The 25,581-nt window shown below is 54.5% G+C and overlaps 1 protein-coding gene across 1 annotated transcript in view; it reads left to right on the top strand.

The window, feature by feature from the left end:
• Positions 1–24,604, top strand: part of RBPMS2 (RNA binding protein, mRNA processing factor 2) — a 51,890-nt gene extending 27,286 nt beyond the window's left edge. The window contains exons 3-9 of the mRNA XM_029958805.1: positions 11,482–11,559; positions 12,199–12,237; positions 12,765–12,827; positions 13,622–13,772; positions 14,386–14,534; positions 22,999–23,068; positions 23,312–24,604. Of these exons, the coding sequence (XP_029814665.1) occupies positions 11,482–11,559; positions 12,199–12,237; positions 12,765–12,827; positions 13,622–13,772; positions 14,386–14,534; positions 22,999–23,061 (543 nt within the window). The 3' untranslated portion in view covers positions 23,062–23,068; positions 23,312–24,604. The remainder of the gene's footprint in view (positions 1–11,481; positions 11,560–12,198; positions 12,238–12,764; positions 12,828–13,621; positions 13,773–14,385; positions 14,535–22,998; positions 23,069–23,311) is intronic.
• Positions 24,605–25,581: the final 977 nt, after the last annotated feature.

Genomic DNA, 25,581 nt, shown 5'->3' with positions numbered 1-25,581 from the left:
CAGAGGTGTCGGGAAGTCGGCGCTGGGGCCCCCGGGCCGTCCCGAGGAGGGGTCGGAGCCGGGTGGGGCGAGTTCCTTGCTCAGCCCCGTGTTCCTGTAGCACTGCAGGGCAGGGGGCTGGAAGGTCCCCGCTCACTCCAGTGAGCCCTCTCCCCAAGTCCCTGCAGCTTCTGGATCTAGCACTGTTCTACCTGTGTGGGCTGCAAGGGACGCAGCTGGACGATAGTGATGGAGTCCTTGCCTGTGTGCTGGCAGCCTGGCTGGGGCTGGAGGGCTGTGAGCTGCCCTGCCAGTGGTCCCCTTCCCCTGGATGCCATTACAAGCCAGAGCCTAGATGCTGCTGGACTCAGGGCTGGGAAGGCTAACAAGGGTTAGTTGTCTATAGCCACATGCCAGAGCTGAGCTTGCAACCCTCCATGTTTGCCCTTTGGCTGTCAGAGCCACTGGCTACTGTCATCACTGCACCCCTTGAGCGAGTGTTGGTGCAGTGGGTTTCCAGCTGCCCTCCATCTTGGAGAGGGCTCTGGAAAATGCCTGGTATCTGTAATGTTTTGCTGCAGTCCTCTGTGCCCGGCCCTCAGGACCAGGGAGGTGCTCAGTCCCCTCCCCTCGCTTTCCTCCGTGCGCTCGCGCCGCCGCAACATGGCGCCTGGCTTGCTCCACCACCCACTGGGGCCGGACTGGCCCTGAGTGCCAGCTGACTTGGGGCCATCGTGTCCCCTGAGCTTCAATCCCAGCAAGGGGGACCCGGGTAATGGGGTGGAATGGATTGGCAGGTGGTGGCCATAGCAATTCAGTCCCCGGTGTGGAGCAGGGCTTAGGTGATGCGCTGATGCGATGGGAGGTGAATGTGATGCTGCTGGTGGGATGTCCCAGCCTCACTGGGTGGCACTGGTGTGGGTGGGTTGAGAGCCAGAGCACCTGGGGCCCTGTGCCACTCCTGGTGTGGGGAGGCTCAGAAACAGGGGGTTTCACGGGCTGTGAACGCGTGCGCAGAAGACTCAATGCGGCTCCTTGATCTAATTATTCACTGGCCTGCAAAGTCCCCCTAGGTTGCTGCCGCTTGGGGCATCCCATCCCATGGCATTGCTCCAGCTAGGCTGGTGCCTCATGGGTGGTGGTAGGGTGAGTTCATGGTGCTGGGGCAAAGCTGGTCCATTCCCCCATGCTGGGCGGTGGTTTGGCAAAGCAGGTGCTGCAGCATTTTGGGAGCCTGGAAATCCTTGCTCTTTGGAGAGGCTGGTCTTCCCAGGAATGGTGCTCAGTGACTGGAAAACCGAGTTAAAGATGGCATCTCTAGGGAATGGTGGGGGTTGAACGGAAGTGGCTCCGGCTCTCCATTGTGCTACCTCTGCATGTTTGTGGGGAGGGGGACGGTCCCATCCACCCTGCTGGATGGTCTGTGGCCTCACTGGGTGTGTCTGTCACCCTGCACCCACAGCTGCAGCAAAGGACCCACCACCCTAGAGGTGGCTGAGGGTGCCTGGGAGGTGGTACGTTGGGACTGGGGAGGGGATATGTCCCAATCCCTGGTGGACTTGCCGTTGTAAAGCCCTCTCTCTGCCAGGATCCACCATAAAAAATGCTGTGGGTGATGAGCACAGCTTGGGCTTCATGGTGGCTACTCTGAGCCTACAGGAGCCCTCTGAATGCTTGTTTTTCTGGTAGCTCCTTCTGGCTGACCAGGAGCTGTTCCTCACTGCAGAAGCTAATGGAGGCACAAGGAGTGACCTTGTGTTCAGCATCCAAGCATGGTCTAGGGGCCCAAATTCTTGTCCAGAGCTCCCCTTGATACAAATTGATAAATACGTTTAGAGTAAAGTGGAATCCTTCAGTCCCACTATACGCAGGAGGGTGTGCTGGAATATTTTCCCACACTGCATGGATAACACTGCCAGATCCTGGCGTTGTGGACACTCCTCCGTCCCCCCTGCCGTGTGCCTCCTTCGCCACCTCCCCGAGCCTTGGCAGAAGGGCTCCCTGTGCCCCAGATATGGCGAGGCGAAGCTCCCAAATTCAGCCTTTCCCTTTATCTTATCTGCGAGCCCCTGGATCTTGCAGCCGCTTCCTGGCCGGTGACATGCGGAGGACAGGAATGCCTCTCTCTCCTCTCGAGGTCGTTAACGGGAATGTTAAACAAACAGGGCCTAATGTCAGTCCCTGCTGTTCCTCACCAGACACCTCCCCAAACGTGGTCCCTCCCCACTTGCTGCTATCTTCTGTTTAATTTTCCAGGCAGCCGCCAATCTGCGTGACAGCATCTGTCCCAGTGCTCCTGAGGGGTGCTGTGAGATGGGCAGCTGCCTGGGTGCTGCACTCCCACCCCGGTGGCAGGCAGAGCTTTTTCTCGCAGCTGGAGGAGCTTTCTTGCTTCCTGTGAATGCTGTGTGTTGTGTCCATGGCCATATTGCAATAAGGTGTGTTTGCCCTGCTCCCTTGGGTGCCTGATGCAGAAGTGTTGGTTCTACTCTGGAACTTCATCCTTGCTCTCCTAGGAGGTACCTTGGAGGCTGTAGGCCCAGAGGGAGTGTGAGAAGTCTGGAGCTAGCTGTCTATATGCCCAAACCAGGCAGCTGAAGTCTGTGGTTATCCCATGTGCCCTCTTGGCTGGTCTCAAGGGCCTGATCGCAGCTCCATGAGTGGTGGCTGCTGCTGTTGTTGTAGAGCTTGGGCGTCCTGGACTGCTAAAGGTAGAAAGCATCAAAAGGGAGGTTGTGTAATGTGAGCAGAGACCAGATGAGGACCAGGAGAAGTTACTGGGCTAAATTCTGCTTGGAGAGGATTGTCTTAGGAAGAAATCCTTCTTTGTGAGGGGGTGAGGCCCTGGCACAGGTTGCCCAGAGAAGCTGTGGCTGCCCCATCCCTGGAAGTGTTCAAGGCCAGACTGGATAGGGTTTGGAGCAATCTGGTCTAGTGGAAGGTGTCCCTGCCCGTAGCTGGGAGTTGTAACAAGATGGTCTCTAGGGCCTCTTTCAACCCTAACCATTCTGCGATCTTCCCTATTGGTCCCTGGCAAGGCTGCAGTGTTCCCTGTTAGAGTCAGAAAGTGCCCTGTTGGGGAGGCAGAAGCTCTTGGCTCCCGGACAACCCCCTCTGTAGCAAGTCCTTCATCCCTGTTTTTCCTTGGCTGCTGTGCACCAGGGCTGCCAGAATCGCCTGGGAATGCTGCTGGTGAGCAGGTTACGTGCTGGATGTCTGTAGCACTTCATGGACTGGTGCCAGGCATCTCTTGACTTCTGTAATCTCTGCTTGAGTGGACCTAGATACCTCGTGCATGTGTGGATTCCAACTCTCTGGCTGGAAACAAGCAAGGTTAATGTAAGTTCTGGATTCAAATATCTCTGTGACACTGCTCTCCACTATGAAGAATGTGAGGCTGTAGTGCTTACAGTCACCACTCACTAATCCTTCTGCACTTGGCCTGGCTGAAGCAGGATGGTGCCTCAGAGCTGTTTTCATGCATCCTAGAAGTCTCCTCAGTGTTAGATGCAGCTTTCTGTCAGTGACAGATTGTTGGCTGAGCAGACACCCTGGAGTCACCATGCACACAGAGGTTCTGGGAACTGGTGTGTTCCCAGACCTCCTCTTGGTCTATCACTGAGTTGCTCTGACAGGGGGGAGGGATATGGGAATCTCCCCATTGTCTTCTTGTGTTCTGGTGCCTGTGAATACCCTCTGAAGGAGCTTTCTTCTTCTTTCTTGCTCTTTAAGTTTCTTAGACATGAGTCTGAGCATTAACATCCCAGTTAGTCCTGTGATGGGGGTAACTCCTTCCACCTGCCACCTGGCTGTGTAACTGGGGTAGTAAATGAGACTCAGCTGATGCCTAAAATTCAGGCTCTCAAAGAAACCTCTAAGACTTAGTTTCTGAGTTTTAGCAGGCAGGCATTCTTTATTGTGGCTTCAGAAATGAGTTTTTCTCCTCAGCTAATCTGAGGAGTTGCTGAGCAGAGCTTTCCCTAGTTGGCCTCAGAATGAAGGGGGTTTTGGTGGTGCCTGTGGAAGTTAGGAAGGGCCAAACCCGAAGGCTCCCTTGCTTTCCCCTCACCAAGATTGAAAGGATGCCCTTGGAGATGTCTGGGAGGTAGCTAAGAGTAGTTCAGGTTTTCCTGTCCTTCCTCATGGCTCTGCTAGAGGATCTGGTGCTGTGGGAATTCAAGAGTTGCTTGCTGGAACTGGTGTGGAAGGTTGTAGAGCCAAAAAGATCCTTTGGGCTTGCTGGTCTTGGCCATACCAAGTCATGGAGACTTTGCTGCTTGGATCACGGAGCAATTAGCAATGCCTGTCCTGGAGCTCTGAGTGCCTCAAATAAAGACTTCAGCTTGAAGTCTCACCATGGCATGAGTGTAGAAGTGAGGTGGTCAGACTTCACTACAATGCTCAACACCTTCTTGCACCACAAGGGATGCTGGAAACTGAATTCCTCCTGTGTGCCTGGCACTGTGGAGCTGGACCTTTGGAGGGGCAGGGTAATGGGACACTGGAGCTACAGAACTGTGTGATCTTGAGCCAGCTCAGCACATCCAATGAGGAAGGAGCAGTGGCATTAGGTGACCCTGCCCTTGGCATGGCAGAAATTGGTGCTGCAGGATGCTTTGGCCACTGCCCCGTAGGGTCATAGTGGGGTTGGGTGACTGGAAACCCAAGGGCCCAGTCAGGTGGTCTTACCCATGGGGGGGATCTCCAGCCCTGCTGTACAGCCTAGGAGAGACTGTGGGAACCTTGCACCTTCCTGTCTGGGATGGTGCCTTCCCTCCTGTAATGCAGGAGGTGGTGAGAGGTTCTTGCATTGGTGTGGGGTCAGTCTTGGCACGTGTCCGTGTGTCAGAAGCTGTTGGCCTGGGGATGTGTGTCCTTCCCATCTGCTTCCAAGGGCAGAAGGCCAGTGTCTCCTGAAATGTGTAACTGCCCTGGGTCACCTGTAGCAGTGGTCTGAAGTGCAGAACAAGCTATGGATTGTGAGAGCACCTGGAAGGGCATGTTGCTGGTTAGGGTTGGTATTTTTGGTCCATGTTTGAGTGGCGCAGCCCTTCCCTGCTGCCCAGTGGCCTTGTCTTGCCAAGAGCTGGACTGATGCAATGGTGGCTTAGTCCTGTGGGTGCTTGTCATTCTCCTGGTGTCCCCAAGGATCTCCCTGTGTTTGGGGGTGACACTCCAATATTCACTGTCCACAACTGAGAGCTGCTGTGAGCTTTTAGCTTACCATCACTTGGGTTTTGCTGTTGGGCCGTGGAGGTACCTGACCTGCTCCATGGGGCTGGGGCATGACCAGTGGTGTGCTGTCCTGAATTGGGTTGATTTGAGGAGAGACTCATTTGCCTCTGGATGTGTCCTGGGAGGCACAAGACTGAAAAGTGCCCAGGAATCACTGTGTGGCAGGGCAAAGCAGATACAGATATAATTGCTTAAAGACCTGAGGTGAGAATGTTCCTTGTGGGGGTCCTGCACCCAGACTCATGTCTCCTACCAGCCTCTACTCTGAGCAGATACTTGTCTCACCTCTCTGCCTCCTGCCAGGAGAATGGATTGCTTGGGTGTGGGCAGGAGGAGCTGGTCCACAGCAGGTAAGATCTGTGACTCCAGCCGATGGTGACTGGTGTCTGCAAGTCCCTGACATCACAGGGTGGCAAGTGTGGGTCTCTGGAGCCCACGGCTTAGTGTGGTGGCTGAGTAGTGCCAGTGTGGATGTGAGTGTCCTTCAGCATGTTGGTTGTGGTGCTTGTGCCTGTCTCCTGGCTTAGTGGACCTCTTGGCAAGGTGGAAGTTGACAATGACATCCTGAGGGTACTGAGCCAGCATCTTCCTGAGCTGGGAGCTGCCCTGTTGGACAATAATCTCTTGGGAATTGCAGGGCTGGCCTTTCCAAATGTTTCATCAGCTTTGAACTCCTGTTGTGGTCCAAACACCTACAGGTGCCATCCTTTCCATGAGATGCTGCAGAGACACAGGGGATGGGACTTGATAGCACAGGGAAGCCTCCATGGCAGAGCCACACCAGCAGTGCTTCCTCTGCCAGGGCCAAGGCTATTCTTGGGTACTATCCCGTTGTGCCTTATCAGCTCCCATGTGCTTCCTGCTCCCCCGGGCAGGGGCTGGTGCCTCTCCCTGCTTCCCCCTCACCCTGACCGCAGGGGTGGCTGAGCCCTGCTGACATCCCCCTGCCTGATGTGGGAGACAAGCAATGCTGAGGAGGGGCTGATCCAGCAGTGTGAAACACCCCAGCCTTGGGGACAAAATGCTTGTGCACTTGGGCTTGCTTGTGGTCAGCCTCCCTCCCTCTGGGTGAGCAGGATGTTGTTCCTGGGATGGCTTTCATGCAAAGGGCTGATTTTGGAGGGAAATGCCTGAAGCCCCATCTTGCTTCAAGTGCTAGGAAGGTTCAAGGCCTTCTTTCCCATCTGGAGATGGGTGAACATCTTTCTGGTGGCAAGGGAAGCTCTGTGCCTGCTTGGGGCTTCCTGGCTGGAGCAGCTTCTGGCCTGATCCTGCACTGGAGCTCAGTGCAGCCCTGTCTGAGGACATCAGGGCTCTGCCAGGGCTGGAATGGCAGCAGGAAGCCAGCTCTTGCCACCTCTCTGCTGATGAGGAGAGGGGAAACTGAAACACAGATCAGGGAAGGAGCCTGTTACAAGCCCCTTCTCTGTGTCTTGGCCCATGGTGTGGAGGCTGCCCTACTGTCCTGCTGAGCTGTCCCTTGCACAGACCACCATCTCTCTTCCCCAGTCTTCCCCTCCCCTGTGATTCCTGGGACTTAGATGCGCTGAGGAGCAAAACTGCCCGTGCTGGGTCTCCCCCGTGCAGTGGCAGGACCTGCACTGAGAAGAAGGTGCTGTCCCATTTTACAGCCCCGCCGCTGGACTCTCGCGTTCCCCTCCCCGCAGCCCTGTTGTGCAAGCTCGCCTCCCTGATTTCGCTCCCGTGCCTTATAAGTCCCGGCTCCCGGGGCAGCCGCAGCCTCGCCGCATTCCAGCGGCCTCGCGTCAAGTGGCCCTGGCTGCACCGCCGTGGCCGGGACCGGGGCTCCGTGTGCCGCTGCGGCTCTGCCGGTGGCCCCGGGTGCCTCAGAGGCACCCCGCTGGGATGCTCTCCTCTGGGAAAAGCTGGAGTCCACGTCCCTGAGCTGGGACATGTCCTGGGTGCCAGAAGTGGGGAGTGCCTTTAGGATGCTGCCATGGAGCTTCTCCCTGTCCTCAGCAGGATGACACAGGGCTGGTGGTGTAGGAAGAAGGTTCAATGGGCCTTGTGAGAACGAGTGGGAGATGGCTTGTCTGCAGGAAAAACTTGCATGCAGCTGGGGTAGCTTCCTGGAGAGGGGAGTGTCCAATGAAACAGTGTTGGAGGAGACACTAGAGCCCATTCCTGCTGTAGCTGTCCTTGGGTGTCTGGAATCACTCCTGGGAAAGGCTTGTGTGCTCCAGGTGCTGGGATTGTGGATCCAGGACCCGGCCAGTTTGGAGGGGCTGGAGTGGCCCCAGCTGTGTTGTGGGTGATGTAGCTGAAGGCCTGAACTCACAGAAGGGGAGGGTCAGCCTTACTGGTTCCCACGGGAGGAATCAGAGCAGTCTCCCAACAAAAACCCATCACCCACAACAGCCTTGCAGGGGGTAGATACCTGTGCCCTTACATTGGGCACCTCTGACATCACCTGACCCTTGTTGGGCTGTGGGGCAGCCTCTGGCTCTGCTTAGGGCTCCCTTTTGAGAGCTCTTATTTAAAAGCAGTCATGGCCAGGAGCTGTGGATGCTGTAAGAACCATACTGACCCTCTGGTGGCACTGGAGCTGTGGCAGGTCGAGGTAGGTGCTGCTGCCTGGCTCCTTTGAGGGCTTGGTGTGAAGCTCCTGGGTGTGCTGGCACAAGGTGTGTGTCTCTTCAGGGAGATGCAGCTGTGCAAGGACTGACACTGAGAACTGAGGGCTGAATGGGTTTGTCCTTGTCTCTCCCTCCTCCTGCGTGGGAAGCTGTGCTGGGATCCTCCCTCTCTAAGAGATGGCCTAGATGGTCTTGTCCCTCCTGGCATGAATCCTGTTTTTCCGTGGCTCTCCTTCATCTCTGCCAGGTGTTTGGACTGGGGACATCCCAAGAGGGGCAGGGATGGGGCAGGGAGAGTGTTTTCTGCAGGGCCTGCAGCAGTGTGATCTTGCTGGGCTGTCCTAGGCAAGAGCTGCTCCCTGCCCTGCTTCCCTCTGTGCCTGTGTGTCCAGTTCGCATCAGCCCTGGGTGGGATGGGGTTGTTCTCACCTGGTATCTGAGTGGGTGGCAGTAGAGCCCAAGAGCAAGCTTAGAATGTGGTATTCCTGGGGATCTGTTCCTGCTGAACGTCTGGATGTGCAGTTTGGCTCAGGCAGCTCCTGACCCAACCCTGGATGGATATTTTTGGTGGTTTTTTGTTTTTTGTTTTTTTTTTTTTCTGTCCAGTGGCTTTTCCAACTGTGCAGTGGGGAGATTCAAGATCTACATGAATCTGGTGTTTAGTGGCAGGGAGCTGAAGCAGGGCAATTATATTTTAGCAGAAGCTTACCCTGTCATGACATATCGAGTGTGAGGTCTGAATGCCTAGATTTGTCAGTTCAGGGTGGTCCTACCGGCCTCTCAAAGCCTGCAGGACTTGGGCTGCAAAGGGCTGACCGGAGAGTTTCAGTTTGGTTAATTCACTGGAAGATGCTTGTTCAGATCCTGTTGCCCTCATCTACAGTTTGCTCTCTTTGCGAGCAGGGGAGGAGGCTGGGCTAGGGCTGCTCTTGGTGCACAAGAGGCTCAGACTGCTGAGCTGCCTCCTGCTTTTCTTCTGTGGGATAACCCAGATCTCCTTTGCTTTATGCCTGGTGTTAGAAGTGAACTTCCTCTGGCTTACCTCACTCTATCCATTGCATTATTGCTCAGGTCTCTCATCAGCTTCACCCTCCCTTCCCTGAATAACTTGGTCTCTCTTTCCCCTTACTCTTCTCTTGATCACTTATGGATGTGTTAAATTGCAGAGATCTTGGAAAACAAACCTCTTGGTCTTGTTGCTTCTAACAAGCTCTTCTGAGCAGGGACTTCTTTCTTATTTTATCTTGCGTACACCCTCTTTGAGGTGGTTGGCTGGTGGCATTTGGGATTTCCCAGGCTTTGGGGTGATGCCAACCCTTGGTGGGCGCTGTGGCTTGGCTGTGGGACCCCCTTTCCAATGCTGTGGATGGTGGCAGACAGGACTTGGAGGCAAAGGGAATCCTTTGGCCTGTGAGAGAATGTTTCTTGTTCCCATCCTTGGCAGCAACTTACGCGTCTGGCGCTGGGAGCTTGTTACCTCTGGTACTGGGAGCTTGTTGCCCCTGACAAAGAGCTTTCCTGGGCACCTGCCTTGCTCTGTTTAGGCCACTGTAAGGGCTCCAAGTGCCGACTTCCCCTTCCCTGAGCCACTGCACAACTTCCATCCTGTCATGCCTGTCGCAAGGACTTACTGAGCGACGTGTCACGGGGCCATTTAGAGACCCAACAGGGATGCAGATTTCTATCTGCTCGGAAGAAACATCCATTCTGGGGGCTGAGCACACTCAGATCCTGAAATATTGAAAAGGGATGGAGCTTTCACATGGCTGAGGCACATGTGTGCCACCACACTCTGCAGTCCTCCCCTGCAAGAGATGGCCGTGGGTCTTCTGGGAATGCACTGCAGGCGCTCCTTGTGGCTCATGCCAGAGCGCAAGCGCTGGAGTCTTCAGAAAACTGAGAAACAGTGACATTGCCCCCTCTGTCTGTGCATGGGGTGCCCCTGGAGTGAGGCACTGAGGCATCAAATGAAGGGTGGCTGGGGTGGGGAGTCTGTTGGACCGAGCCTGGTGTGTTCCTGGAGTGCTCCACATAACATCCTGCTTTCCTAGGTAGGACAAAGCAAAGGTGTGTGGTAAGGCCATCCATATTGAGAGGGATCAGGGGAGGGGATGGGAAGGATGCTCAGTGGCTGCATTCTCCAGTCTTGAGATGTGCTGGGCTGGAGAAGGGCTCCCCACACTGGTGGGGGGTGGTGGCAGCCCTCAGTCTCAGCATGCACAGAGAACACCCCAGCCTTTCACGATCACTGTCCATCCTGGGGGGCTTCAGCTGCCCCCTGAGTTGATGTGAAGGGTGTTTCTCTGCCTTGACAGGACTGTCCTGGGCACAGGAGGTCAAGGAGGTGAGTTTTCTTCTGCAAATAGAAGAAACTTCTCTGCATGGAGGAATCTTGATCTGGCTGCCCCAGAGGAATTACGGAGTGCAGAGGCTCCCATGTTTTCATGTGCTCACTGTCTCTAGCCCAGGAGCAAGGCAAGTGTGTGCTGCTCAGTTTGATGGTAAAAGAGGTTTTGGGTACAACCCCTTTCCCTGGGGAAGGGGAAATGGCTGAGCAAAACCAAAAATGTGGGAGTAGAGTCCTTCTGCCCTGCAAATATAATGGGGTCACTCCATACTGGAAGCAGGCCAGGAGATGGGCTCTGGCTTGAGGCTCCTGCTCCTTGTTAATGATGACGAGTGTCTTCATGACCCCCATTATGCATAACTTCCCTTTCCAGCTCTTTACTGATTTACAAGAAGTCTCTGCAGCTTCATCATGCTGCTTCCTATGGAAACAGTCTGCCAACCAGTGTGCAGGGAGAAAGTGACCACAATGGTCTGACTGTTGAGCAGAGTTCTACCAGGCCACGAGCCTTCAGCACTCTTCTTCCCGGCTATTCAAGTGAACTATTCTCTCTAATTTTAATGGATTATCTATTGAAATCCTCCTCTGGCACTGTGTTTTTTGCTTACACATGAGTGTGTTTGGACTTGGTCCATGACTTCTACAGCCTGGGAAGAGCAGCAGCCCTCAGGGCCTTGGTGCAGCAGGGCTGCTGTTGGCAAGGCACAGCAGAACAAACACTGTGAGAATGGCTTTGGGAGAGACTTCTGAAGGGTCTGATGTGTGCTGGGGAAGGATCTGGGCCAGGACCCAAAAATCTTCCTCCAGTGTTGTTGTAGGGCTCTTGTAGGTGTCAAAGGATGTGAGTGGAGTAGTGAAGTGTTTCTCAAAATTGAGGGCTATCTTTGAATTGATGACTGGAGTAAAGTGTCAGGATAGGCTTAGGAGAGGAGATCTAGTGTGTGATCTGTAGAAAGAGCTGGAGAGACAACTGGGTCTGCTGCTGGTTTCTTCTGGACCTTTGAGATGTGTCAAACTGTTAGTTCCTATGGAATATATGGTCTTTTCCAGTTTAACCATCAAGGATGTGGGCGGGTGATTGTGCCCTGATCAACCCAGGCCTTTCTGCTGGGCACTGAATTTTTGTAAAGATCTCCATCCTTTGTGGCAGGAATGAAAGGGCTGGGTGTCTTTTATCCTGGACAATGTTCCTCTAATGCAGGGAAGGGTTAGTGGACCTTTGGTTCAAGGTGTCCTACTCTTGCTGCACATGGCTTCTGCTCTGTGCTCCCACGTTGGCACCAAGCACCTCCTTTCAGTAGAGCTCGTTGGCCTCTCCCCTAGGTACGGACGCTGTTTGTCAGTGGCCTTCCTGTGGATATCAAGCCCAGAGAGCTCTACCTACTCTTCCGACCATTCAAGGTAAGGTCTTCAAATCTGATTTTTGGTGCCAAAGATGCTGTTTTGTGGATGACCTGGCAGCAAAGGTCTGTCAGGGGGAAGGGAGCATGATGTGGGAAGGTGGTGTCTATGCAAGCTTGGGGAACCTGAAGCCAACATGGTGTCCCTTGCTTGTGCTCAGATGGAGAACCTCCCCGGGAGCCTGCCATTGGAATCGTGCTGTCTCTAAGCCTGATGAAATCTGCTTGGACCAGCCCTCCCTTGGGGATGTATCCTGGTCCCCTAAACTCTCTATCCCTCTCTTATCACCACCTGGGCTATCCCTGGGGAAAGTTGGGGTTCCCTTGTCTGCACTCCTCTAGCACAGGGTGGGTGGTCTGTGCTCTATAGGCACTAGCCAGGGCAGGGTGCTCATCTTCATAGCTGGAAGGAGTGCTAGAAGATGGGATTTCTTCCCCAGGGGCCAGGATGGTATAGCTAAGATACCTACTCTGCCCTCAGTCTTCTCCTTTGGTGGGAAAGAAGTGTTACTGTCCCTGCTCCTGCTGCCTTATTGAGGGCTTGGTGCTACAGGAACTCCTGGGGCTGTCATGTCGTGTCTCAGTTGTAGCTTGGCTCCTTTGGGAGCCTGACACTGACTTGCTTTCTTCCCTCCTGCAGGGTTATGAAGGGTCACTGATCAAGCTGACTTCAAAGCAGGTACCTCCTTCTTCCAGCCTGGTTATTTTTGGCTTCTGCTAGAAAACCAGACGTGCCGGAAGGGGAGGGGGGATCCCGTTTTATTTTCAAACACTGTCTGGGATCAGCACCCTGTACACAGCTGAGTTCTGCTGACCCCACTGTCCTGGTGGTCCCAAGCATAAGCTGAATGTTTCCATGTCTTCTCTTGCTGCCCTGGGTGAGACTTGAGGCTTCAGCCTCACACCTTGTGCTGCCATCAGCCTTCCCTACTCCCATCCTGACCAAGGCAGCAGGCCCCCTATCTGGGGGCTATTGGGGTGAGTGGTGTCCCCACACGTGGGGATGCCAAAATGTTTTGGTGTGCTGGGAGAAGGCACAAAGTGGGAATCTTGGGATGATGACCCAAGACCCTTCAAGCTCTGCCTGAAGCCCGTCTGCAGCTTTGGATGGTCTCCTTTGCTTGCTGTCAGGGGCAGAGGCAGGGGGAAGGTAGTCTGAGAAGTTGCAAGAGGCTTCAAAACTGAAATTGTTGTTATTTCTTTTAGCCAGTTGGTTTTGTGACCTTTGACAGCCGGGCTGGTGCTGAAGCAGCGAAGAACGCCTTGAATGTGAGTCCCCAAAGTGCTGGGGGACTGTGGGGGCTGGGGGCCACATACCCTGCTGTAGCTAGACCTGGAGCTGTGGGTTTGGCTTGGCTGTAGGATAGGACAGGAGGATCTCCCAGCTGTGCCTTTGAGTAAGGAAGCAAAACAGTCCTGCAGCATCACACCAGGGGAAGCAGGAGAGCTGCTTAAGGCTGACATCAGCTGAGCAAATGGATGCAAGCTGTGTCCATGTTGTTTCTGATGGCTGGAAGACAGCTCTGGGGCCTCTGAGGGTGTGGGGAACTGTTGCTCAAGAAAGTCTTGAGGATGATGGTCAACATGAGACCCAAAATAATCCCTGTCCTATGTGGGCCTACAGGAGTTGGTGGGATCTAGTCAGCAAGACATGGTTGTGCTCTGGCATAGACCTTGCCTTGGGCTTTGGTACACCTGCAAGCGCCTCTGCTCAGGCTGGCAGATGTAGTGGTACCATAGATGGGGGTTATACCAACTCGAGTACAGACAGGGTTATCTCAGCCCCAGCAGACAGATCTTTCCTGGCTGGTGTTGGCAGCCATAGTGGTTGATGAGCTGCACCTGAGGAGCAGAACTGTGTCCCTCATGTTGGAAGTAGTGGTCCTGGGCCAGCTAAACATAAAAATAAAAGCATGTGGGAGCTTGAGTGTTGCAGTGAGATGACAAAAATCTGGGCATGTGACTGCAGCATGGTAGCCTTAGTTCCCTGGTTCAAGGGGAAAGTCTGTACTTGGATTGGAAGCTTCACATCTGAGAGACTCCTGTGCTTTCTCCTGTGACAGGGCATCCGCTTCGACCCTGAAAACCCCCAGACCTTGCGGTTAGAGTTCGCTAAAGCCAACACAAAGATGGCCAAGAGCAAGCTGATGGCCACACCGAACCCCACCAATATCCACCCTGCCTTGGGTGCACACTTCATTGCACGGGACCCCTGTAAGTATGCTGGGAAGCGCTTGGAGGTCGTTGCTGGTCCCCCCTGGGAATGCTGTCAGGGTGAAAGGAACCCCGATCCACATCTGCTTTGACTGAAACCTGCCTGGTGCAGAGAGGTTGGAGTTGCAGGAGAATAACAGGCGTCTGCTGAGGACAACACTAGAACTGTTGGGAGAGCAGAGTTGGTTTTGGTAGTTCAAGTGATACTGTAAATCCCTTAAATCATCCCTAGTTGTGAAACATCCCTGGGTGTGAAGCATAAAGAATGAGTGCTGTGCCATCACCCTTGGTGTGGCCTGGTAGGGTGAGCAGCCCTGCTGAGGATCATTGGGTGACAAGTGATGTCCTCTCTGAGAGCCCCCATCTTCTGTCTTGTGGCACCAGCCCTGTGCTGCATGTGTGAACCAGCCTGTCCAGAGCCTCTGTGGAGCATGTTCATGACCTCTTTTGACAAGGCCAGGAGGTCAGAGGAGCAGTTGGGCACAGGGATTTTGTACCTCACTGGGATGGCAACACAAAGCTTTAGCCTGGGGTGGGAAATCCAGAGCCTGTCCCCAGAGCAGGCCTTTGGGGTGAGGTACTGAGGTCTGTCCCCTTGTCTCCTCCTGCACAGATGACCTGACTGGAGCGGCTCTGATCCCAGCGTCCCCTGAGGCGTGGGCTCCCTACCCCCTGTACACCACGGAGCTCACCCCTGCCATCCCCCACGCCGCCTTCACGTCCCCGGCGGCCGCTGCTGCGGCTGCTGCTCTTCACGCTCAGGTGAGTCGCTCCCCACCTCCTGTGCCAGGATCCAGGCCCTCCTCTCTCCCTGCCCTGGTGCTCATTCCCGTGGTCTCTGCTTGCCAGTTTGACCCTGGCCTCTGCACCTTTGGCTCCTGGACAGAGCCTGCCCCTGGCTGTGGGCATGGGGGGCCCAGCCCCGAACCAGCTGCAGGGAAGGGGTCTGTGTGACCGAGAGCAGGCAGAGCTGAGCCATGATTTCTGACCCTGCAGGTCCAGCCTGCTTTCCTGTGAGGGGCAGGCAGGTGGGAGGAAGCCAGGGCTCGATGTCTGGCTGACTCTGTTGGTCCCCATGGCTAGAGAACCATGTTGAGGGACTGCTGGGAGGAAATGCTACCTGTCAGCAAGTAAAATAGCTATGAAAGATCCTCCCTGAAGTCACAGCAAAGGCAACAGGCTCATCTTGGTGCTAAAACTGAGGGACTCAACTGTGACCCAAGTGATTCAAACACTTTCAAAGCTGGAGGAGGGTGTCCTGCAGGAGATGAGTGACCAGAGCCTTGCCACAGTGAGGAATTATGATGGGACAGCCTGTTAGCCACTTTGGGTGCAGGCTAGAGAGAAAGGTCATTCTGTGCATGAGCCTCTGGAAGTGCTGGTGGTGGTGCAACCAGCTACCTGGTGTCTTAGGGCTTGCTTGCTGACAGCTGGGGACGTAGAGATGCCTTTACTGGTCTGAAACTGGGAATTTTTAAGGTACAGAGACCAGCACAAAGTCCCTGAAACCATGGAATGCAAAGGGAAAGCCAAAACAGAAGCAGTGTCCTAATTCCAGGTTTAGGTGCTTGACTTGAAGCCCTTGTCAGGAGAAGCTGGAGCCCTGTCCCTGCCCTGCTCAGTGTTCCCAGCCAGTTGTGCTCTTCCTGCTTCTGTCTCTGCTCCCGTAGCGGTGCTGTGCGGGATTGGGGCAGTGGGACTGACCATTGGGGCTTAACCTCTGAGCTCTGCCTGCCAAGCAGGGCATTTGCCTCTGCTCTTCCCTGCTTAAATGGAGAGGAAGAGGAGCTGTGTCCACTCATCTTGTCCTCCTGGCTGGCAGTTAGCTCTGTTGGCCCTTTGGCGTCCTTGTGCTTCCAGCAAGCTTTGTGATGGTAACTGCCCAGCTTCAACCCAAGCTTGCTTCCCAAATGCCACATGGAAGGGGATGCAAACTCCTGGCCTCTGTCCTGCCCCCTCACACCTGCAGAACCCTCCTGCTTCTGCCCTTCTACAGGTGAGCTGGTGTTGTGCTGAAGTTCCCGTGGGGTAGGTGGGAATTATGTGGGGTTTAGGGCTGGACCAGGGACTGGGATGTTTTTCCAAGGACTTCCATAGCCAGGCTAGTCCTTCCCTGGGAGCCTTGTGCTTGCTGGTGTTTTCCAAAAGTGGTGGTGCCCATAACTAGAGGGGTGTGTTGTGCTCCTCACTGACCCAGGAGAGCAGGTGTCTTCTTGCCCCTTGTGTGTAAGGTGGTGGAGCCAAGGTTGAATTGTCCCTGGAAGGGAGGACCAAGAAAAAACAAACCACCCCTCCAGCCTGGTTGAGGGAGGTGAAACACTTACTGCTGTTCCTTCAAAGATGGTCATTGGTGACTGTATGGGGACCCTGAGTGTGAGGGTTGGACACCAAAACTTTATGGCCTTCAGCCAGATCTTTACCCTCTGGGGTCTAAGTTTCTTCCCTCCAGTTGGCAAGTTACTAGTTTCAAAAGAGATTTTCTGGCCTGACTATAAGACCCTGAGACTCCAAGGAGCCCCCTGTGTAGGTAGAGCTCTCCCTGCCCAAGAGGGTCTATGGGTGGTGATGGCTCCCTTAGGAAGCCTGTGCAGCCCCTCCAGGCCGTGGCTGGACCCAGCTCTCTTCCCAAGAGGCTGCCAGCCACAACTGCTCCTCACTGTGCTGAGCCAGCGGTGACCTCGCAGGGGCACATTCTGGCACGGTATATGTTACCAATAAAGTTTTACGTGGTTAAACATTACTTGGGCTGGCAGCTGTGGGCTGCCCAGTCTCCAGGCTGGAGCCCTCTCCCTTGCAGAGCTGAGGCAGGGTGTAGTAAGTTAGGGAGGTGACTTTTGCTCACAGACTGGGCTAAAACCTGTGCCCTTAGTCCCAGTGTCCTGAGCCCTCTGCCCTCACTGTAGGGGTTGGCTTGCACATGTGATGGGTTCATGGGTTGTTCCCCAGGACAGCCACAGTTCTTTCTTCCGAGCCTGGTGTTGGCTGGAGGAGGTTCATGGGGATGGTGGAGCTGTAGCAGCTCCACAGCAATCAGCCCTGAGGCAGGAAAGCAGTTGGAGGCTGTAGCTAAACAGAGATCTTGTTGCAAGAGATTTAAACCTGAAGGGCTCGTCCTTTTGCAGTGCCAAGTTCAGCGAGGGGGAGAGGAGGTGGCTGCCCTTGGCCTCCTGAAGGGCTACCCAGAGGGTTGGCAGGAGAGATGAGGGGCAGGAGGTGGTGTGAGGCTGGCTTGGCCTTGGGAACCCTTGGTAAACCACTCCCAGATGAGACTGATGGCTGCCGCTCCCGGCACTGCTGCGCCACGGTGACGATCCTGGCGGGCACCAGGCAGCTGTAGCTGTGACTGCAGCCTGACCCTGCCCTGCTGGGGACTCTGCTGACTTTTAAGATTGTCCCATCTGCCTTCCCTCCCTCCCACCTTCTCTCAAATCCCTCCTTTGATGTCCCTAGTGAACTCCAGCCATGATGCCAGCGCAGGCTAGCCCTGAAGCTCAGAGCTGTCCCTGGACATGGGACACCCTAGTGATGCCTTATTGCAGCTAGTGGAGTGGCTGTACCACAGCTCCATTCCTAGAAGTGTTAAGCATGATGGCAGCCACATCTGGAAAGACTGGTAAGGTAACCATCTCTCCTCCAAGGTGCACCATGGGATTTGCAAGCTTCTGCCCATCTCTGTAGCCCGTATCTCCTTGGCAACCCAGTGCATGGGCCTCACGCTACCCACCCACCAGAGCCTGGGGAATGAGATACCAGGCCTTCTTTCTAACCCACATCTCCAACTTGGCAGCACATGACATGGCGCACACAGCATGGCACCATCTTACATCAGCTCCTCCCAGCTGAGCCAGGCTCAGCCAGGCCCCGCCGGTCAGAGGGGAGCAGCCCGGTTGAGCCAGGGCAGAGACCACCCTGCCACTTGGCGTGAAAGAAACCTGGTTTCTCCCCAACCTTGACCCTTTGAGGGCAACCAGAAATACACCTTGACCTCACTCCTGGCACACGGTGGGGGAGGTGAGTGACGTGATAGTGGTAGCACACGACTAAATTTTAGTGGGCACCTTAGACAACAGCACTTGCCGGTCACTTTGTTCCAGAATCGCATACCGGGACAGACCCTGCCCTTAATCATGGGTCTAATCTCACATCTTTCCTCTCCAGTTACTGGAAACGAAGCCAGTTCCTACCTGGAGCTTGGCTTCTCTCTTGCAACCTGAAATCACAGGCAGGACACAGGTTGTGTGAGCTGTAACGGAGGGAATTGGCAGCCTGGGAGAGAGGGGAGTGGCATAGGAGACTGGGAGCTTGGGAAGAGGGAAGGTGGATTGGTTGGCAGGGAGATGGTTGATGTTTGACTGAAGGAGTCGAGTCCTGCCTCAGTTCTCCTTTCAGTGGTTCTGAGCAGACTTTTTTCCTCACTGTGGAAGTGATTTTGGGGAAAGAAGCCACCATGTTCCTGGAGTTCTTCTACAATGAGGTGCTTCTGGCTGTGGCTTCAGGACTCTGCTCTGGGCAGGGCTTGCCCTGGGAAACATGGGCTGGGCACAGGATTGGCTCATAAGAGAATGAGTGAATCTGCTGGTGGCAGCCACATGGTGCTTGCTGACCTGTTGGATATCCAGAGCCAGGTAGGCCCTTGGAAGGCAGGGAGCCAGGTCATGGCTTGAAAGCTTGGAGATGCCAATCCTTTTAGGAAGTGGGCTGCCCTGGGTGCCCTCGGGGCATCTGTGTTGCTGCTGCCTTGTCTGGAGACTTTGAAGAGATAGCAGAGGTGTGTCTCTGATGCTGGAACCTGTCCAAGTGAGTGGTGGTTGGAAGGAGCAGTCCTGGATTGTGGGTGGTGGTGGTGCAAGAGGTTGGTACCCCAAAACCCCTTTCTCTGCAGCTAAGCTCTGACAGATCCTCCCTGGGATGGATGGAGACAGTGATGGATTTTCTGTCCTTAATAACTTCTTACCTCTTTATTTGGGTGGTTGTGTAGGGGCTTGGCAGGACTATTTTTTTCTGGGCAAGCTCGATGCTTCCCAGGGGTGTGAAGCCTCTTCAAGACCTTCATGGTCGTAATGTCTTCCTAAATTCAAGTGACTCAGTGGTGGCATAGCTGACCAAGCAGCCCCAAACCCTAGGCAGTTCTCTCCTAGCCACAGAAAAGCAGACAGGAGATGTTCCGAGCTCCACCAGGTACCTGCTGAGCAGCCATCCTCACTAAATGGTGGGTGAACTGGACTGAGATGCCATCAGAAGAGACTTGTGGCCATCAGTGACTTTCCCTGCATGGCTCAACCCAAAGGAAAGCAGCACAACTTGCTTCCACTCCAGGAAAAAGGGAAATGCTTGTTTGCTGCAATCTGTGAGGCGAGTGTGTCTCCATGAGCTGTAGTGGTACAAGGCATTGGATTGATGGATGGATGCCTGTCCAAACATTCCTAAGCAAGAGGATGGATCAGTGCCTGTCTTCTCCTGTGTGTTCCTCAGTCTGGTGTGGGATGATGTGCTGATCCTCCAGCTCTCTCTTGCTAGAGCTGCCTGGGGAGACATGTGTGCTCAATCTGACTGCATCCTGCCTTCCTGATGGTGGGCTGAGCTGCTTGGGCCTCACACATCATGCCAGCATTTGGATGCTTGTTCCCATCTCCCTGGAGGACCCTGGAAGCAGGTGACCTGGGTGCAGTGCCCGCTGCTGAGGCAGAAGGTGCGTTTCCAGTGTGCACTAATGGGTGAGGAGGTGCCTTGTGGGTGCAGCTGCACCACTGTCCTGGCCTGCCTGGGTCATGTTCCCATTGGCTGTGTTTCCAGCTGGAGCAGAGCTCTTACCAGCCATCAGTGTGGGTTGCCCAAGGCTCTCTCCTGGTGACCTTCAGCCGGGGGAGCAGTGACTGCGAGGCTGAGGATCTCAGCAGCACGAGTGAAGATGCTGCTCTGCATATGAGCAGCTGGCAACAAAACGCAGCTCTTGGATGTGTTGGTTGGATCCTACCAGCTCCCAGCAGCACAATGGAGTACTGTGTTCTTGCCTGTACCAGAAGCCTTTCTGGTCCCTGGGACTATTCCAGCTGTAGGGATAGCTCGGAGCTCCGAGAGCTGCTGGGGCTGCTTGCAGACCTAAAGGTAACTAAGGAGGAAAGGCAGGTCCTCCAAGTCAAAGGTGGCCTGAGGATAGATGGACCTGTATATTCAGTCCTTTCCCTCTTTCCTTCTGAAGGAATTGCTCTCCATGAGAATGGTGGGCAATGGATACTTAAATTCTGAGGGTAATTGGGAGAGACAAAGGAGGTCTTTACAAGGAGAGTGAAGTGCTGATGTGGTGTTTCTCTGCTGTATTTATCATTTCTTTGTGACTTTTAGGCAGCTGCTGCTGGTGTGCTGCAGCAAGTGAGGGGTGTATCAGCTGGCCTCTGGAAGGTGGCAGGTAGAGACACACATTTCTCCTCTCCAGCTCTTTTCTGGACAGATGTTGAAGGTGGCAGCATGAGGCTGCTGCAGTCAGCTGTCGGTTTCTGCCTCGTCCCTACAGGCGGGCGAGCAGGAGATGTTTCAGTGGTGTGACCAGCCTCCTTTCCAACTGTGAGCTAATGCTTCTCCAGAAACAACTGTGTCTCTTCCAGTAAAAACCTCCCTTGTTCTGCTTTCCTTGCCCAGGGCTGGACATCTCCATTCTTTCTCAGCTTCCTCCTTGACGGATGTAGTATGTTGAGGGGTGTGAAGAGAAAACTGCCTTGGCAGGTGCCTAAAGAGCGTGTCCTCTTGGCTGGCTACTGCCTCCGATCTGCTGCTTCCAGTGCTTTCTGCTGCCCTCAGAAACATCCCTCCTAGTGAGCTCCTGCCTCATCCCATCAAGCCCTTAATCTTTCTGTGGGCTGAAAGACATGGCAGGTCATTCCCTCGCCCTGACATCATGTCAGAGCCTTGGACTATACCCAGGATTGTCGCATCTGCAGGAGCTCCTGCTGGGCTCCAGGCTGAGCCTCTCTGGATACAGGGCTAGGCTGGTGGTCTGTGGGGCCACAGTGGGTTGGGCTGGGTGGGTTTGGTGTGTGAGCACTGGAGGACCTACAGGAGGAATGTGAGGAGAGGTGTCCATCAGCAGTGAAGGTTTATTAGTGCCAGAGCTATGAACAGTGTGTGTTTTAAGAGAAAAGCAGGATTTTTGTTGAAACTAGAGGTGCTGAGGCTCTGCACGTGGGGCAGAAGGTAGTTCAGACCCCTGAGGAGAGGCTGTAGGGCCACCAGGCTGAGGGAGTGGAGTGGGCTGTGCCGGCTCACACACGGCCCTGCTGCTCAGTGGAGCCCAGCGTGGGACGGAGGCGGCTCTCGGGGTTAAGCACTCGAAGCCTTGTGAACTAAGGGGGAGTTTCCTGTTGCTGCTGGGCAGGAGGAAACTGCTTCCAGCTGTTGAGGGGAGGGGTGCTGGAGTGGGAGACACTGGCCAGGGATGACGGCTGCTGGCTGCCGAAGAGATGTGGCTCTGCTGAGCAAGCACCTCCTGGTGACAGGGCTTGGGGGGAGCAACTGTCCTTGCTTTGGCAGCTGTTGTGGTGGCCCTGTAAAGTTGTCTGTGATGCTGCTGCCCACTATGAGCCTTCCTGGTGGTGTCAGTGCAAGGGGACAGCAGTGTCTAGTGCAGCATGGTGGCCCTGACTGGGCAGCAAGGGCCCCTCTCACAGGCTAATGGAGAAGTGAAAACAGGCTGGGTGTGGCACCAAGACAGCACTTTGGTCCTGGCACTGGATGGGAGCCCTCTCTGGGGAGGAAGGTCTTGGTAATATTCATGTCCTCAAGGCTGGACTGACTGGTATGCACTTGGCTGCTGTGTCATGTAGTGAGGTATGGGGCCAGCTGAGAGCTGACTTAGTGGCACCCACTTGCCTTGTGAAAATGTCTGGCAAGAATCCAGCAGGTTATGGAGCCATAGAATGGTTTGGGTTGGAAGGGACCTTAAAGGGGGAGTTCTGCTGCTTTTCTCCCCATCTTAGAGCCAAGTCTATCATTCTGCTGGTTCCCAGAGCCCTGAATGTACCAAGCTGTGCTCCCCTGCCAGCAGCTGGGGAGGGAGGAGCATGGGATCACTGCTGTGCTCCAGCTCCCTTTGCAGCCAGCAGCAGAATGGAGCTCCACTCGCTGCTCCTGCTGCTGGTTCTGTGCTCAGTCAGGTGGCATGGGCTCGTCTCCTGCTGCTCCCAGGCATGGAGCTGCTAACACAGTCCAGCCTGACAACCAGCCTTGCTGACCTAGCAGAAGCATCTGGATGTCTCATGCTGCTGGATGTTGCCAGGTTTTCTGCGTCTCTTGATGGGCTGGAAAGTGTCTGTTCACTTACTGTCCCTTGTCTGCTTGTTGAGGCCCCATGCAGCTCCTTCCTTGGCGAGGAGCAGGTCTGAGCAATAAGAAGTAGCAGCAAGGACCTGCCAGGGAAGCCTCCAAGCCTTGCTAGTTTGCAGCTCTACCAGGTTCTTCCCATGATGTGGTTTGCCTGCAGCTTGTTCTGGTGGCTGAGTTGTGACTCTGAGTCTTGCAGTGGTGGATGAGCCACTTCTTACCCATGTCATGCAGAGGCTGTCTGGTTTTAATGTGTAGTTTTAGATGCCTCCTTTGTCTGGCTGAGGATGGAGCAGCCACCACCTTGGGGTGCTATGTGTTTGAAGTGAGCCCCTCTTCCCTGCTTGAGGCTGAACAGGGGGGAAAGAAGTAAACTTGGGGGGGGGGGGGCAATGAGAGTGTGCTGGGGGTGAAGAGTCCCTCCTTGTGCCTGCTTCTGTAGTGGTGAACTTCATGGATAGCTCAGTGGTGAGGAGCTTCCCAAGCATGAAGGGTGGTGTGTGCTGTAAGTGAGCAGGGGCCAGGTGTGGGTGTGAATTTTGGGGCTGCCTTCTGGTTATGCCAATAGACAGAGAGTGCTCAAAGTGCTGAGACAAGCCCTGAGATGGGCTGCTGGCTTCCTTCTTGGACATGTGGGATCTTGCCGTGCTCCTTCAGGGAGGACCTGGCCAGGTCCCAGTGCCACCAGAGCTGGCCAGTGTGAGGCTGGCATGCTGGGCTGTGCCGGCGTGGTGCAGCCCCAGGATGAGATGCTACTCAAATAGTATTTGGGGCTCAACCTGGAGCCTCCTTTCCTGTACTGGAGACATCTTTTGATCCGTAGACTTTGCACACGGCTTGAAGGAGCTGAAGGTTTGTGCTCTGGTTGAAATAATCCTGGATCATGGACCTCTGCCATGGCTTTCTTTTCCAGATGCGCTGGTATCCTCCCTCTGAAGCTACCCAGCAAGGATGGAAGTCTCGTCAGTTTTGTTAGTTCATTAGTAAGTAATTAATTACTCTTGGAGCCAGATCCTTGTCCTGCTCTTCCTTGGGCTCTTGTGCGGGAGGAGGGATGAGAGCTCGAGCTCAGTCCTACACATCCCCCAAGGACGCGGTTGTGTTTCAGGGATGGGTTATGGGAGCGGGGGGACCCAGCGATCTCCGGGGTAGAGAGGGGGCCGTGGTGCTGCTCAGGGGGCGGATCCAGCCAGCCCCCCTCGTTCACGGCCGCTCCTCTCCCGCAGTGTCTCTCCTCGACTCGTGTTCCTCCCCCCTGCCTCTCCGCGGAGGGATGTGCCAGGGACGATCGCTCCGACTCCTCTCGGTTTGGTTTGCGGCCAGCGGACAAGGCGCCCGGCCCCGCCGCGCTCCCCCCGGACTGTGGGGTACCCCCTTCCCCGGACTGTGAAGCCGCCGCGGCCCCAGCCGTGGGGCTGTGCGCCGCCTCCATCCCCCTCTCCCTCCATCCTTCCCCCTGTCCATCCCCAGGACATCCTCCCTGACCGAGCTTCGCCGGCCGGCTGCGCCGAAACCCAGCCGGGGGGGCTCGGTCCTGGGCTTCCCCGGGCTCGCCCTGCCCTGGGGGGCGGCTCGGCTGAAGGAATCGAAAGGCAAAATGGGTTTTGCATGTTTTCTGGCATGAATTAAAACACTTAACTTGTGTCTGTGTGAGTGTAAGTTTGTTTGTTCTAGCGTTTGTGTAACCGTTAGCAACAGGTCTTGGCCCAACGGATTGATCCATCAAGGTTTTCCTCTTGCTCCGGTGAAGACTTGGCTTTGAGAAATACTAACTGTCCTTGTCTCACCCTGTCTCCCACCTCTACCCTCCCCTCCCCAGGACGACCAGAAAAATTTGAAAAACGCCTTTTTTTCTTTTTTTTTTTTTTTTTTCCTCCTCCTCCAAGTACGATGCACTGGGTTTCTGTTATCATCCATTCTGCTCCTGTTTTAAAGTCAGGGTTATTATTTTTTTTTTCTTCCTTCTTCAGACTTCTATATATAGAACGGCTGTAAAATATCTAACCTCTTTTTTTGTTTTCCACATCCTTCTGATTGGAGAGCATCCAGTCCTGCCAAATAATCAGCCATCTTTATGGGAATACCGAACAAAAAAAAATAAAAAGTACGAGTATTTTTGTACCATGTGTAATAAGGAAATATTTATGCATCATAAAGAATTTCTTGTGTGTTTGTGTGCAATTAATTATTATTATTATTATTAAAGAGAAATTGTAATCCTGTAAGATAAGTTAATGTTTAGTTAAAAGCTTGAAAGAGAAGGGTTGTCTTCTGTACCAATGATTCAGTCAGGCATAGTAAACAAGAAATTGTGCAATTTTTGTTTTAGCATCTTATTGCTTGGTATTGAAGTGCTTTAAGTATTATCTGACCATGGCTGTCTCGCTTGTATTAAAAGATTTGAGAATAAGTTGCTCTATAATTGCTGATCCTATGAGAATGTGAAACTGGATAATATATGAAATGCAACCAAAAAAAAAAAGAAAAAAATATATACCCAGAGGCTGCTGTGACTCTTTCTCTGGTCTCGTGTGTTTTCTTGTGGGCTTAGGGTGGGATGCTTCATGCTTGGTGTTACCCATGGCCTGTGCCCTCCCCACTTCCATTTCCCAGCCTGGAAGGAGGGGGGCTGATTTGGGATGCTGCTTTGGACCATCAGATGGCATCTTCCCCCACCCCCTCAGAGAAGGGCAAGTCCTTGCTGGCATGTGTTGGAGGGGTTGTTGGTGCTGAGCTCTGCTGGAGGCCTCTGAGAGGGCAGCCCTGAGCTTTTTTTGGGTGTTTTTGTTCCCCCTCCCAGCTTCTGGGGAGGCTGAGGCCTCTCCTTCGTGCCAGCAGTCAGCAAGGAGATGTCCATAGAAGGCAAATGTCCTCCACCACTGGAGCGTCGCCCTGGACTGCCCAGTTCCTGCTCTGGTGCAGGACACCCTGGCCTGGGCTGCCCAAATCCTTCTGTGGCCTTATCTGAACCCACCAAAGCAGCTGTGGGAATGGCAACTGTGGGGCAGGGGGTGGTTGTCCCTGGGGGGTGTCCTGGGGTTTCCCTGCTGTGCCCAAGGAGCCCCTGGGGCTCAGCTCCCTGAGTCCCTGCCGTGGGCACTCCAAAGCCCTCCCACACAGCCTCCTGCCCCAGGGATCAGTGTTTTCCTCTCTCCCCAGGGCTTCTAGGGCAGTGCTGAGCAAAAGCAAGGAGCAAGGAAAAAAAATCAGAAAAAGCAAAAGGCAGGTCTAAAAATAGCCCTGCTGGCCACCATGCCTGGGAATGGGCTCGGCTGAGCGCTGCTGCTCCGGGAAGTGACTCGCTGTGGGGCCATGGGCTGCCCGGGCCAGAGCAGCACTGCCAGCCCCTTCCCCGTGGGATTCCCACCATCCCAGCTCCTGCTCCAATCCCAGCTCCAGCAGGCCAGCTCTTCCCTGCTGGGTCTGTCCACATCTCACAGCTCTGCTCACCTGAGCAGAAACACTCCAGAGAGCAGCGGGGCCTGGTGATGGGAGT

Source organism: Manacus vitellinus, unplaced genomic scaffold (assembly GCF_001715985.3).
Source record: "Manacus vitellinus isolate BGI_N305 unplaced genomic scaffold, ASM171598v3 scaffold_16_pilon, whole genome shotgun sequence".
NCBI classification, from domain to species: domain Eukaryota; kingdom Metazoa; phylum Chordata; class Aves; order Passeriformes; family Pipridae; genus Manacus; species Manacus vitellinus.
Note: the sequence above shows the minus strand (reverse complement) of the source record. Positions and strands in the feature narration are given on the sequence as shown.